Below are 15,466 nucleotides of genomic sequence, written 5' to 3' on the forward strand. Positions count from 1 at the left end.
GAGTATGGTGCTGGATTAGAAATGAGAGATTGCAACTAGAAATTTAGCCCAGATGGCTCACCTCTCAGTATTAGGAGTCTGCTTTTGCTTTTCTGCTCCCTCCCAATCAGTCTTTTAATTTTAAACGTATTCTCTGCTGGCCACTGATCCTGTGAAAACTGAGAGTGAGATTAAGGCAGGGATGGGGAGGTCAGTCAGTTTCATTTCATCATCTTCAGAAAGGAGTTGAGAGGTTACAGATTGTGAAGCCTGCTTTGTCTCGTCACCAGCTTTAAATATGATGCCTTCCAGAGTCCACTTGTCCTTGAGTCATATGGCGCTTAAGTATTTGTGGGTCCAGTTGTAAATTTCTTTTTCCTATCTAATGAAGTAGGGATGAACCCAGGAAATGACCACTTTGCTTTTTTGTTTTTCTTCTCTCTGTTTTGTACAACTCAGGAGGTTCATCAAGAACGGATTGCATTGGAAAACCAATTGGAACAACTTCGTCCAGTCACTGTGTTGTGACTCCCAAGATTCAAGTAACAGTGGGTGACCTTTTCTGCCAAGGTCTTTCCTTTGAATGTTTCAACCCAACTACTTGTCATAGATGTCTGAGACTGTGTCAAGAGCTGTGAGCAGTGGAATATAATCCATATCACCTTTTCTCTTGTACTTCGCTTGTACGTTTTACTGTGGTAGAAAAAATACAACTGATTATCACACTTGAAATTGTAATTATCAGTGGAATTTATCTCCCATTCTTAAGTACTTCATCAAGGTGTTAGATGTTGCTCCTTACCAAAAGCCAGTCTTCTAGCAAATAAAAACAATTTAGAGAATTATTTATTTAAAGAATTTATGATTTGTACAAAACCTTATAACTCAGTACCTTCAGGATGCTTGTTTTATTTTTGTATGTATATCACTTACAGTAGGTTGGTTTCCTGAATAATTGAGATTCCAACTGGATAGTCTTTGGCATGATGAGAATAAAAACTAAAAGCAAAAGCATCAGATTTAGACTGGCACTGTGCCCTCCACCACTATATGCCAAAAATTGCTTCTCTAGTGCCATTTTGATGTTATATCTAGCTATAAGTAATACATGACTGTTGTTTTCTATTGAATGGCAAAGACTTATTGGGTCTTTACTCCTCCATAGAGTGAAAGTTTTGTCAATGATATATTTAACTTGGCCCATCTAGACCATCAACCTAGATAACTCATTCCTTTCATGTAAATTTTTGGGCAAGAGAAATCTGCTTTAACTGCCTCACCCAATCAAATTAAATAAATAGTTGCCAGATCTCTACTCTTACCCTGCATGGGATAACATATCTGTAAATGCATGAATTTGGAAACCACTCATCAGATATGAAAGGCTGATGAGACTGTTTGGACTGGTAAATATTTGTTGTTGAACCCAGGCATTGAAACAGAGGAAGAAGGGGAAATGGTTGTTACTAGCAATCCAACAATCTCTCGTAGTTATTTTTGTCTTTGTTATTTTAACCTGGATTATGAGTGTATTGGGTATGAAGAAATAATGAAAGCAAGCTGATCCTCACACTAGATATACGACTATTTTGTTCTCTGTAAAGTGTACCCTTGGGTAGTGATTGGTTTATGTACAGTCCAGAGGAGCCCAACTGACTCCAGTGTTAAGTCATGTTAAATAGTAAACTCAAATTACAGAAGCTATTATCCTATAGAAATTTAGATAGCAACTGCTTCTCCTGAAAGCTCAAGTTGAAAGTGGGCATTGCCTGACCCTCACAGGGATCAGGGCACACCAGCTTTAACATCACTTCGAGAGACTGATGGCGGGAAATGCTGTCTCTTGTGCATTTTACTAATTTACCCATTCTTAGGACAGAGGGGCTGGGTGTGCCTAAGGTCCTTTTTGAAGTGGTTTAGGATAGGTTTGCAGTATGTGGGATTAAGCCTTTGATTTCAGTAGAGTTGACGGCTTTTAGAAAAAATAGGCGTTTATTTAATGCTTCCTTATTCCATTGGCAAGCTTTATCAGTAGCTTAATGGCAGAAGAGAAAGGCTCAAACAGAGGATGTTTTTCCAAAGAAAAACAAATAGTTGATTCTATTCTATACATATTAAAGGATTTTGAATTGATTTGATTTTGGAAATCACAAAACTTGAACTATTTCTCTATTGTCCTTTTCCTTCCCTTTTGGCTGCCTTGTTTTTGTCCCCATGGGAAGGGTTTGGAGTCAGTTTAAACCCTTCCTAAGATTACGAATGGGTCAGTGCAGATTTTTTAGGTAACCTGTTTTCCCATGTTCTGAGCTCTGGGGGCTGCAACAAATTTTATCAACAGTGTCCTTGTTGCAGACATTTCACAGCATGTTTGCCTTTTGTTACATTCGATCCAGGAAAGACTGGCATATGCACTTTATCTCATAATCTTCCAGTCCATATGCACTCACTCGAGATAGCACTTCATATCCATTAAGCAGACATACAAACTAAGGAATGTTAGTCTATATTATGCATTTTAAAAATATTGACATGATTTTTCCCCCATCAAGCCAATGCCAGAGTGAGCCAAATTAGGAGGTTTGAGTTTCGTTTAGTTGGCTTGGTTTTCATTAAAGGAAAAAACTTGCATTGGACAATCAAAGCCCCATGAGGTGCATAGTCTCACCAATGTTTTGTTTTTCTTTTTGTGAGGAAGATCAGCCCTGAGCTAACACCGGTGCTAATCCTCCTCTTTTTGCTGAGGAAGACCGGCTCTGAGCTAACATCTATTGCCAATCTTCCTCCTTTTTTTTTTCCCCAAAGCCCCAGTAGATAGTTGTATGTCATAGTTGCACATCCTTCTAGTTGCTGTGTGTGGGACGCGGCTTCAGCATGGCCGGAGAAGCGGTGCGTCAGTGCGCGCCCGGGATCCGAACCCGGGCCACCAGTAGCGGAGCGCGCGCACTTATCCGCTAAGCCACGGGGCCGGCCCTCACCAATGTTTTAAGATAGGCGTTGCGTTAAAGTACACACCAATAATCTCTATACCCACCCTTCTTGACTGGACTTAATAGTGACCACAGTTTATTAGTTGCTTAGAAGTGGATTTTTAGAAAACAACTAAATACACTCACACACACACACATATATACATACATACACACTTCTCATTATTATTACCTAACTGCTCATGCTCTATTTCTGTTTTCTTAGGATGTGCACGGAGATTAGCCCTGTGCTAACATCTGCCAATCCTCCTCTATTTTTGCTGAGGAAGCCTGGCCCTGGGCTAACATCCGTGCCTATCTTCCTCCACTTTATATGGGATGCCGCCACAGCATGGCCTGACAAGCAGTGCGTCGGTGCGAGCCCGGGGTTCCAAACCGGCAAACCCCTGGCCGCCACAGTGGAGCGCACGCACTTAACCGCTTGCGCCACCAGGCCGGCCCCAGGGATGTGCACTTTTAATTTAGGATTATAATTCTTGATAATGTTTCTGTGAGCCTTTAATGTGATTTATAGGAAGGCTGGGTTATTGAAATCACCATTATACCTCTTCTGTAAAACTACTCCAAAATTAGACCTGCTTGTTGGGGAGAATTCTTGGACAGAAGGTCGATGTTGCCCCCATCCATGGGGGCTTGATAACGTTGTTGTTAAGTGGTCTTCCTCCATAGGGGTTCTGTAGCCCCAAGGATGAAAGCGCAGTAGGAATTGATAGCAGGCTTATTGGGTACCTCAGTGTCTCTTGAATGTGGTATATTGCTTTTGCCACCTCCCTATCCAGCAGACATGAAGCCAAACCAAAAGGTAGATATCTGGAATGGAGGTGCGTTTTGTAATCAAGGCAGATATTTGCCTTAATTAAGGATCAAACTGCTTTATAAATATTAGAAAAGTGCTTTGGGCCTGATTGGGAGAGGAGGCAGCTTAACTGGAAGTTATGCCCATTTTAATATTATTGGAGAATAGGATGTCAGAGCTGAGAGGACCTGTACCCATCTCCTGCAGTTTGCTTGTGGAGAAACCAAGGCCCTAAGAAACCGCAGTTCCTTGCCCAAGAATCCATAGAAAGAGATAGCTAGTGGAAGAGTTATGATGCCAGCCTGATTGTATGGATTCTAAGTTAAGTCTTCTAGCCTCTAGCAATACTAAAAATAGATTAGAAGGGTTTCTTCTATTTACTATGTTGAATTTTATTTACTTAGTCTTAAAATATGAAAACATGTTTTAATGAGTTTTGGATCTAGATATTTCTCTTGGATTGAAGCAAAAAATAAAGTCTGAAGGGAAAGAGTATGATTGAACTATTTGTTCTTCTGAACACCTCACCTTTCATGATGCAATAAATTACTCTGAGTTTCTTGGCAGAACTTTTGACAGCTGTTGCTTTGAATGGATTCCATTCCTGTATTCCTTATGGGAGTTTGTTTTTAAAATAGACTACTGTGATTGAAATGAACTCAGTATGTAGTAAATTATAGTTTTCTTCAATACATCTTTGGTTACTTGGGTTACAAATGTTCAACTTCAGCATATTTGAGGGTGAGTAATCAAAAACATGAATTTTCCTTTGATTTCCTACCAATGTTTGAACTATCATAAAGCATTCTTCTCTTCATATGTGTCTTGATTCTATAGTCTGTTTCTAAATGATATTTTTCTATTTCTTAAATGATCTCACAACCATGGTAATAATAGATGTATACTCAGAAAATCAATAAGAAAATAATCTGGAATGGATGTGTTTCTTGTGATTAAAACAGGCATTTGCAAATGTCCTCTTCTAAGCAGTAGCTGGAAAGATCTCAATTACAGTATAGCACCTTAGAGCTAAAAACATTTGTTCAACACAAACTAGAATCACACCTCCTGACTAGATATCACCAAGGGAATGGGATTTTAAAAATGTAAAAAAAAAAAAAAAGAATTCAAATATCATAGCAACCAGATCTTCCCATAGTATTGACAAGTACAACTCAGTAGGTTGTGGTTTGAACATTATGAATGTGAACAAAATGAACTATCAGCTGAGAGGTCTTTTTCTCCTCTAGTTAAATAGAACACTGGTAACTTGGTTTCTCTTTCAAACTGGTTTACTCTGTTTCAAGTATACTCTTTTAACTCTGATTTCAAAGGATCACTTGAATTTGCACTTTAGTTATGGGTGTTTTGTTATGGTTTTTTTGTATCATGACTCAGTGTGGTTCAACTTCCTACTAAGAAGTGGGGATTTGGGTTTTTGGAGTCCTGAGGTGGCATATCTTGCTTCTCCTTGGGCACAGGCTAAGGGAGAGTGCCCACCAATGCCAACAGATCAGTCATTGATGGCAATTTGAAATGTGAATCTTACTCCGTGAGCCACCCTGCTTTGCTTATTTGCAATGAGAAATGCATCTAGTTACGTGACCCTCCCAAGAGCAGTGGTAAGCACAGCAGACACGGAGGGCCGGACTTTAAAAACAATGCAAGCAGATTCTAAGAGGTGCTTCCCTTCCCAAAAATAGGCTTTCAGAGGTTGCCTTACAAGCGTTCCCTGAAATAGCCAGTGTGAGGAAGACATCCCAGGTACACAGTTGCTTTTAGGCTTGTATACTTATTTTCTACATTTGCTAATACACTTGATGATAAAGGAACCTTTTCTAAAAGGCATTGCAGGGTTTCAATTGAGAGGACTTGTTCTAATTACAGAAGCCTTGCTCTGCTCTCCAGTTGGGGAATGTTCATTTTTTTGTGTTTTGTGAATTCTCCTGTCTTGCTCTAAGCTAAGTTCATGGCTGTGGGAGGTTGGAGAAAGTGGGTTTATGACTCTGAAGACCAGAGGACACTGGACTTTTAAGAGGGCTCGAATTCGAATTCGAGGGCTACAGTAGGGAAATCTTCAGGTACCAGTTCCGTCCTAAAGTACTCTGTTAGATGACAGCACTGTATCCTAAGGCTCCTTCGGGGAGCTCTGCCCTGGGAATAAAACAGTTGATGCAATAACCCCATTGTATGGCGATTGGATCAACTGAGTTGTGTTGTTTTTGTTTTGTTTTAAGGCAACTTGTGTGAGGGCTTCAGCTGTACCCACCTTGGGAACTGGGTATGCTCTTTTCTTTAGCACTGCCCTTCTTTTTGTCTTCAGCACAAATACGATGTTCAAGTGAGCCAGAGGCAGGAAGAGCCATTTTAGTCTTCATAGCAGTGGGCCAGGAGAGACCATGAGCTGATGGTCTATTTTAACATTGAAAGTAAAATTGTATATTTTTTCACTACAGGTACATTAAACAGTAAAACGAGTAACAGCAAAGTATATATTTGATGCCTTCTGTCTTTTCTTGATGATATGCTAACAAGTGTGTTAATATTTTACTCAGCCAGAGTCTCATTCATTTGCTAAGCATTGGGAGCATTATGTATATTGATCTTAGACATAAATAAATATAGGGCATCCTATATTTGGATTGTGACTTGTAGACTCAAGCTAACCTTACTGCCTCTTTTTCACACTTGTTGGAAGGTCTGTGAAGAACGTAGTAGGTTAAGAATCGCCAACTTTGGAAAATGTACAGGTTGTGAAACTGGGGTGCTATGTTAAAAATAAATGTATGATAACTAAGTGTGGCTTTTATGGAGTCTTGGTGTCAATATATCGAGGTCCACATTTGGTCTCGTGCATTTAACGCAAGTGACGTGAAAAGGCGTTGGAGGTCTTCCCAATTAAATCGAAGTCTGAGATTTGGTTATTTTCACCTCCTGGTGATCTGAGCTAGGTCCTTAAATATCTGCACACAGTAAACACTGGGCAATCATGGGATATCATGGCTAACTCACAGTGCATTTTAAAGATCCACTGATTTGAAAACCTGGCTTAATGTGGAGTCCAGTTATTTGCTTCATCTTGTCAGTCTTCTTTTTGTTCAAAAATGTTCCCATCATAACGTCCTTAGCTGGAATGGGGGTGAAGGGGAGGGATCAGGAAGAGTTGGCTTGAAATCCCAACCAAGTACTCTGGCACCGAAGTTGCAGTTTCTTACCTTTAAAATTTGAATAATTTTAGGAGGCACCAGTCTCCTATCAGGTGGAGGTTTTATCCTGTATTGTGGGTGCAAATGGTGGGTTACACATAGGATATTTCCAATCTAGTAGTTCCAAATGCCAAACTAACTCTGGAAAAATGATCCCTGATTTGGCTCACAAGCTTGGACACTGGAGATCACCAGGCCCTGACCTTTCCCAAACATTGGTGAGGATCACTGGGTCACATACTTTAGAGATAAAAGAGACCTGAGATCAAATAGGCAAGTCGTTCCCAAAGTGTGGCCCCCAGACCAGCATCATCAGCATCATCAGGGAACTTATTAGAAATGCAAATTCTTGGGACCCATCCCAGACCAATTGAATCAGGAACTCTGGGAGTGGGCCCTGCAATCTGTGTGTTAACAAGCCCTCCAGGTGATAGCAGTGCTCACTAAAGTAGAACTGATCTCACTAACATCATTTTACAGTCAAGGAGACTGCGGTGCAGAGAGGCAAAACGGACTCACCTAGGGTCTCAGCTAATTCAGAGCCAAGGATAAAAATGTTCTCAGGGCAGACTTTCTGCTATGCAACTGTGTCCATTCATGAGTTTCTTCTCTCTCCTGATCTTCCTTCCACAGATATTTACTGTGCCCCTACAGTGTATTAAGCACTCTGTTGGGAGCTAGAGATGAGACCTACAAGACAGAATCCCTTCCCTCAAGGAGCTCACAGAGACCTACAAATGAATTGCAGTGCAGTGTGGGATAGGTACTATGATGTATTGGTCAGAGTAGGCTGACTGCTATTACAAAGAACCCCAAGAGTTCAGTGGCTTGACACAATGAAAGTTTATTTCTCACCTTAAAGTCCAGAGTGGATGTTCATAGTTGTGCCATTTTCTTTGAGGTTATGCAGGAACCCAGACTCCTTCCATATTTGCCTCCATCTTCCTCTAGGGCTAGAGAGTTTTCTCCCTTTTAGCCAGTGTGTAAAGAAAAGAGGGACTGCAGAGAGGATACAACTTCTCTTCACAGAAGTGACACACATCACTTCTATGCATATTTCATTTCCCGGAACTCAGCCATATGATAACAGTTAACCACAAGGGAGACTGGGAAATGTAGTCTAGCTATGAGCTCAGGAGGAAAAAGTTGTGGTGAGCACAGTCCACCAGTAGACACAAGGCCAGGTTCCTCTGAAAACACACAGGAGGGGCATCTCACTCAGACTGTGCGGATCCAGAAAGTCTTCACGAAGAGTCTTAAAAGAGGGATAGGGATTAACTAAGAAGGAGAGGATGTTCCAGGCAGAGGGAGCAGTGTGAGCTAAGGCAAGGCAGGATAAGAGCATGGTGTGTTCTGGGAACTGCAGAAGATTCTTTTCTGGATGGAATGGGTGGATGTGGAGTGTGAAGGGGAGGAAGTGGCAAGAGTTGAGCACAACGCCTGATGGGAAGGCTTTGCATGTCATGAGAAGGCATAAAGCACCCTGAGATTACAGCCCCCTTCAAGATTTAAGCACAAATGCATGAAGTCACTTCACTAATATTCAAGTAGTGATTTGTGTTCTCCCAATTTTTTTCTACCCCCAAGAAAGGAAATGGTTCACTGGAAGATTGTAAACTAGCATTTCTGACATGAACCAAGCCTGTTAGTTTGATTTGTTACACATCTTCTGGTGTATGTTTGGACAAAGGACCAAAGCCCAGAACACAAGGGACTAAACCCTGGTGGGCAGGAGTCCTATTGGATGACATGAGACTTTTTCCATCCTTAATTCTTTCTTTTTGGGGGAGATATCAGGGGCCCCGAGATGAGCGAGGGGTGCAGGGCTCTTTTTTTTTTTTTTGGCAAGAAGGCTTATCCAAGTGCAGAAATGAAGAGTTTGGAAATGAAGCTGAAATATCCGATTCCTTTTGAACAAGAGTTCTCGAAGTTATTTAACAATTCTGAAAAATCCCTGAGCCTTGGGGAGAAAATGCTCCAAGTGTAGCATCTCCATGGCACACTCCAACTTCAAAGAGTCCTGCCTTATTGTTTTTGAAATATGAGGTGTTCTGGAAGTATGAACATTAGTATTTGAAGGTATCTCAGTGGTTTCCCCCTCTTTGCATTTTTCTTTAAAACATAGAATAAAAAGGATCTTTATCTTTGAGTATAAGATTGTAACCCAGATATACCTTCTTTTATTTGCCTTGAAATCCTCTTAACAGATTTGGCAAAAAAAAAAAGGATTTGGCACAGAAACTGTGTAAAATTTTCAAGATTCACCTGTGAGTATCCTCTAACATCCTAAGCAAAAGCAACATCAGCAGAAGACAGAAATATTACATGTATATATGTGTCTTCTGCTGATGTTGCTTATGCTTATGTATATTTAAAACAATAATAGCCACAGAAATTGTTTAGAACATAGACCAATAGAATATTTTTTAGGAGGAGGAACATTTTATCATTGACCAATGTCTAAACAATTTCAGAATTGCTGGTGCATGGTGATGATAAAAGCAAACTGACTTTTAGTCAATTTTATTCTTGTTTTTTAATTTTCTGCAGAGAATGCACCCTTTATTCTTGTACCTGAGAAGGACCACTCCCATCCTTGGTACACCACTGAGGAACAGAGCACATGCCTCCACCCCTGTATTAGACTTAACCAAAGCTACGAGGCTGAAGGAAAGCCAAGGGGAAAGAAAGATAATGTTTGAGGAATGAAATAAAGGAAAGCAAAGCAAATTAAATGCAGATACAGAGAATTGGGATGCAAGACCTTTGAAATGCAGATGAAATTGGCTTGAACCTCAACCCATGTGTGGTGAGAGCCTTCATCTCAGTCTTTCTGGAGACTCTGAGAGGCAGAGGTAATGGTGGAGGAACTGGTGTTTTTATCCTGGTCACTTCTGGCTCTGGTATGCTTCCTGGGAATTAATTTGATAGATGGACCATCTATTTCCCCCCTAAACATCATTTACACAAGGCATTCGTGTGTATGTGTATGGAGAATGGGGTGGAATGGGAAAGGGGCATAATTTATAGAATATTTAGGGAGATAGGAGCTTGTAAGTAGTTTATATCCAGGGCCACCACATCGCACAACTCAAGGGGACATTGTTCACATTATATTCTATGCAAAGATGCCCCTTGGAGTTTGTGATTCAGCTGTCCTGTTTACAGCTCCATGCTGCACAGTCCACTCTTTCTCAAAGTGTTCTTCCTTTCTCTCTTTATAGATCTATTGTTTTGCTTCTGCTGGTTGAGGGAAGGTGGGCAGGTGGCAACTGTGGGGATCCTGCTGGTATTTCTAACCCAATGCTCATACTCCCACTATAGATCTCTCTTCTACCCTTCCTGTTTCTAGTCTGGGTCTAGGCCAGTAGTTCTCAAATGGGTGAAATTCTGCCCCTGCCCCCCAGGGAACATTTGGCAATGTCTAGAAACATTTTTGGATTGTCACAACTTGAGGGAGCATCTAGCGGGTAGAGGCCAGGGGTGCTGCTAAGCATCCTACAGAGCACAGGACAGCCCCAGATGTCAATAGTGCCAAGACAGAGAAACCTGCTTTAGAGGAGCCCCTTGGGCTTCCCTCCATTTCCCTCCATTATCCAGAGCAATGGAGCCTTCTCACCACCACTACCAGGGACACCCTTTCACAGGATCAGAGCTACATCAACAGGCTCTGCTGAATTAGTCCCTTACTTCAAATACCTCCAGGGTCCAAGCCTCGCTGTAAATGAGTGAGGCAAGCCAGGAGTAAGATGAGAAGTGGCACCTCAGTGGTGGGGAACAATGGGTGGGGACTATGACATATTGGAACTTGCATACCTTGTCTATAAAGGCAGCTCTAGATTCTTGCTATAGACGCTTCTGTGTTGCTAGATTTCTGAATCCTTGAGAGAGGCTCAATATCTCGTCTCTCGTACCCCCAAGAAAGGCCCTTTTGTGTATTTACTTTTTTATTGAGGCATACCATACATACATACAGGCACCAATTTTAAGTGTTCATCCTAATGAATAGTCAAGATGGATAATCTTGAAGAAGAACAAAGTTGGAGGACTTACATTGCTAGATTTCAAGACTTATTATGAAGCCACAGTAATTAAGAGTGTGGTATTGTTGCAAATGTTAGACAAATAGGTCGGTGGTACAGAATAGAGAGCTCCAAAACACATCCACACATATATAACCCCTTGATTTACAATAAAGACTCCATAATAATTCAGTGGGGAAAAGAGAGTCTTGTCAATAAATGGTGCTGGAGCAATTGCATATCCACATGGAAAAAAATGAACCTGGATCTGTAGCGTGCACAAAAATTAATTCAATATGGATCATAGATCTAAATGTGAAAGGTAAAACAATGAAGCTTCTAGAAGAAAGCATATGATAATATCTTCATGAATTTCATGAAAAATTTTTTTTAAACAGCATATAAAGCACTAACTGTAAAGGAAAAGATTGATAAATTGGATTTCATTAAAATTAAGAACTTCTGTTTATCAAAATTAACAACTAAGAGGTTTGGCAAGCTGTGGAGCAATAGAACTTATTTGCAATACCTCTGTCAAAGGATTCTTGCCTATTTTTAAAAATATGTTGGCAACTATTTCCAATTTAAAGCACTGAGGGGGGTGAAAGGGGGTGGGGACCACTATGCAGGCTAACATTATGCAGGCCAAACAAAACATGTCTGTGAGCTGGCTCGGGCCCATGCATTGCCAGTTTGCAAGGTTACTGTTAGCAGCCATAGAACAATGACAGAAGCTTTAACATTTCTGTAGTTTATCATTCTTTCCTTGCCAGCCTCTGTAAGGGGAAGAAACATTGTAGAGATTTCTCAATAATAAGAATTTTTCCCTTAGATGGCAGAGTGGCTTGTTATAGTGAATTTAGGTTTTAAATAGCACTTTCCCCTCTCTGATAGACACAATAATTAAAATATCTTAAAATATGTTTTGATCAAGTTTTTTAATTGGCCCCCACTGTGTGTTTAGCCTGCTGGGCCCTGTGAAGATCACAGCTGATCCCCTTTTCACTCAGCTCTCTCACTCTAGAATGTCTCAGCATCCCTGGAAGTCAGCTTCAAGCTGCAGTGAGGCAGAAGACATGGAAAACAGAGCTTAAACTTGTAACGTTTTGAGCTCATTAATGCCCAGCTTCCTTACTTGCTACCTCCTTACGTAACTCTGGTTTTGGTCTCCTCCTTTTCTTCTTCTCCCAAGCACTGCTCTTCCTTAATTCTCTGATGGTCCAGTTGGAGGCAATGGGGTGGCCTAGGGAGGATGATTGCCTCTTGTCACCTTTTCTAACCCCACCGTTAGGATGAATAAGAAGAGGTGGCCTGAAGGATGGCGCTCCGGCAGCAAAGCATCATGGTAAAAGCATGAAATCTAGAGTTTCCCTGCCTGGGTTCAAATCCTGGCCCCCTGGTAATCTTAGGCAAGTTACTTGCTTCTCTATGCCTCACTTCCTATCCACAAGTTACCAATAATAGTGCCTATATGTTAATATAAATATAAAGCGCTTAGAACAGTGCCTAGTAAGCGCTAGAGATGTGTTTGTTAAATTAAAAATGGACTGTTGGTTGGTTGTTGTCAGGCCTTGGCATTGTGTCCAGTATTGGGAAGTAGAAGACACAGGGGCCGCTGTCTCAGAGATCATCTCAGAGACTGCCAGCCTACCGCTGATTTCAAGGCAGGCAAACAATGTGGCAAAACTGCTCCCCCCACTTCCTTGAACTGGGCAAAATGTGACCACTGGACGGTTTGATGACATTCTTCTTGTGGAGCCTGGTAATGGCTGAAATCCAAAGCCACTCAGAAGATGATTAAGATCATTCTGTGGAGTATTCTGTCTCCTAAAATTTGAAACTAGAATTGTTATGCAGATGAGGAAATTTTTAACCCTGAGAAGTGAAGTAACTTACCTAGGACATGGCAGCATGATAGAAAAAAGCCTAGATTGCCTTGAACAGGCTGTTAGTAGAAATATGGATATTAAAGACTGTTGGTGAGGGCTCAGAAGGATTAAGGACAATTATAGAGAAATCCTAAGTCACTTTAGAGAAAGCCTAAAAACCATAAAGAGACTTAGAAATATGGACTTGGAGGCCATGAGGAATGGATGCATGTGGAATGGATGGGAATCATGGGGGCCAACAGAGGGTGGATTGTGGTAAGCAGAATTTTGGCCCCCGTGATCTTTGCCCTCTGGTGTTACTCCTGTGGTTATATTATGTTACATGGCAAAGGGGACTTTTCAGATATAATTAAAGTTACTAATCAGCTGACTTTAAAATAGGGAGATTATCCTGGATTATCCAGCAGGCCCAGTGTGATTGTATAATCCCTTAAAAGCAAAAGAGGAAGCATGAGAAGGACTTGCAGGTGGAGGGGGCAGTGTGATGAGGAATGCAGGTAGCCATAAGGAGCTGAGAGAGGCTTCTAGCTGACAGCTAACAAGGAAACAAGGACCTCAGCCCTAAAGTGACAAAAAAATGAATTCTGCCAACAACTTGAATGTGCATGGAATCAGATTCATCCCGAGAGCCTCCAGAAAGGAATAGAGCCCTGCTGACACCTTGATTTTGTTTTCGAGGAACTCGAAATAGAGGACTGAGTTCAGCCATGCTATACCCAGACTTCTGACCTCCAGAAGTGTAAGATAATAAATTTATCTTGTTTCAAACCACTAAATTTGTAGTGATTTGTTATGACACCAATAGGAAACTAATATAGAAGTCCTTATTCAACTTTCAACATTGTGATGTCTACTGGGAGTTTACTGGGGTTGGGGTAGGAAGAGATGAGGGGGAGGGCAAAAGATAAAAGGCCCTTTCTGGCCTCTATGAGTATTCATGGTTTTTATAAAAGACTGTCTTTTGAAAAATAAAAAAAGGTCATAGAGGTACAACGGGTGCTTCTAGTGGGTTTCTAGAGGAGATTCTGTTCTTATTTACATCAGTGCTACAGGGTTATTATTTACTCTCCAGTTTATTAGCCTGCCATGAAAGCAGCATTTCTTAGCACAGTTGCAGATAGATGCTATAACAATGAGGTTAGGAAAGGGAACATCAGACAGCCTGGACTGTGGGAGTGGGACTTAGGTGTCCCTGGAGACTCCCAAGTCCTTCAGAGGGGGACCCTGAGGGCCAAGTACTGGCAGCTGGGCCCCAGATGTCCACAACAGAAAACAGAAAGAGCAAGATATCTAGGGATGGAGGCCTGGGCTGGAGGCCCAGCTGCCACTTCCAGGCTGTGATATGTGAAATTCACTCCTCCTAACTTCTCCTGGTCTTCCTATCATAAAATGGGGACAAGAAGACCCACCTGGAGGAACTGTAGCCCCAATTAAATGACCTGATGCGTGTGGAAGCATTTTGTCAGCTGTACAGCATCACATAAGTCATAGTTGGGATTATATCTGACACAAACCTTAAATCAACAGATATCAATTGAGTTCTTCATACAAAATGCCTTAGCGAATACAAAGGAGACCCTGCCTTGGCCCCTGCTGAATGGCGGATGTGGCTGCTGATGTGGGACCCCCAACCAGAGGTTAAGTATCCCAGAGGGTTTCTATCTCCTTCATGGCTCCAGTGCGGGGCAGGGGCAGGAAAAGGCAAGCTGCCTTCCTACTTCCTTCCCACTTCACCCAAGGTGATTTTCTTGGGAGATGGGGTGGGGGAGGCTGAGGTAGAACTACATTGAGGGATTTGTGGCATTGTGATTTCTGAGTGATTTTTAAGGTGCATAACATTTCTCCAGGAACATGCTGTGAAGTGTGTGCATGCGTATACGCATATAGTGGTGGGAATGGGAAGAGGCCCCGGTAGCATATACAGAAACACTGAAATTAATTGAAGTGAGAGATCCATTATTCAGCCATAAAAAGAGATCCATTCTGTTGAAGGTCAGGTTCCTTCTGACTGTGGAATCCCAAGTGCCTGTGGACTGCAGGTAAGATCTGGACAGAATGTACCTGTGTTCCTTCCCACTCCATTCTCTGTTTCTGGGAGGTCTGGAATGGTTGGTTCTGTAAGTGGTTAAGTTCACAGGGCTTGGCTTTTATAACATCAGGAATGGTGCATGTCTGGTTTCCACAGGTGAGTAGACGAGGAGTGTTTTCAAAAGCTGTGGTATCTGAAAATGATTATGGGAGTATCTGGAATCATTTAGGGAAATTTCCAGAAGCCTGCCAACTTCTAGGCAGCAAATATAAATAAAAGAGAAAAAATAAAAGCATTTGGCAAACATCCCATCCCTAGGACTTGTTTATAGGGGAATTCATTATCTCACAAAATAAAAAGTGCTAAGGAAGAGTGGTTTTGTGGCAGATCAATTAAACAGCTTGACAACCGATCCAGAACCCAGGTTCCTTCCATCTTTTTGCTCTGCCTCCTTAGAAGGTTGTTATTCCTCAGACAGACTTGTCTCTTCCTGACTACAAGGTTGCTTTAGCAGTTCCAACCACTTTATTCTTAACAATAAGGTGGGAAAAGCTATTT

At 41.5% G+C, this 15,466-nt stretch overlaps 1 protein-coding gene across 2 annotated transcripts in view; it reads left to right on the forward strand.

Annotated features, from left to right (window-relative positions):
- The window catches only part of REPS2 (RALBP1 associated Eps domain containing 2), a 207,714-nt gene extending 204,504 nt beyond the window's left edge, over positions 1-3,210 (forward strand). For both annotated transcript variants that reach the window (XM_058535505.1, XM_058535506.1), the window contains exon 18: positions 439-3,210. In XM_058535505.1, the coding sequence (XP_058391488.1) occupies positions 439-507 (69 nt within the window). In that variant the 3' untranslated portion in view covers positions 508-3,210. The remainder of the gene's footprint in view (positions 1-438) is intronic.
- The last annotated feature ends 12,256 nt before the right edge of the window (positions 3,211-15,466 follow it).

The sequence above is a fragment of the Diceros bicornis genome, chromosome X (assembly GCF_020826845.1).
Source record: "Diceros bicornis minor isolate mBicDic1 chromosome X, mDicBic1.mat.cur, whole genome shotgun sequence".
NCBI lineage: Eukaryota > Metazoa > Chordata > Mammalia > Perissodactyla > Rhinocerotidae > Diceros > Diceros bicornis.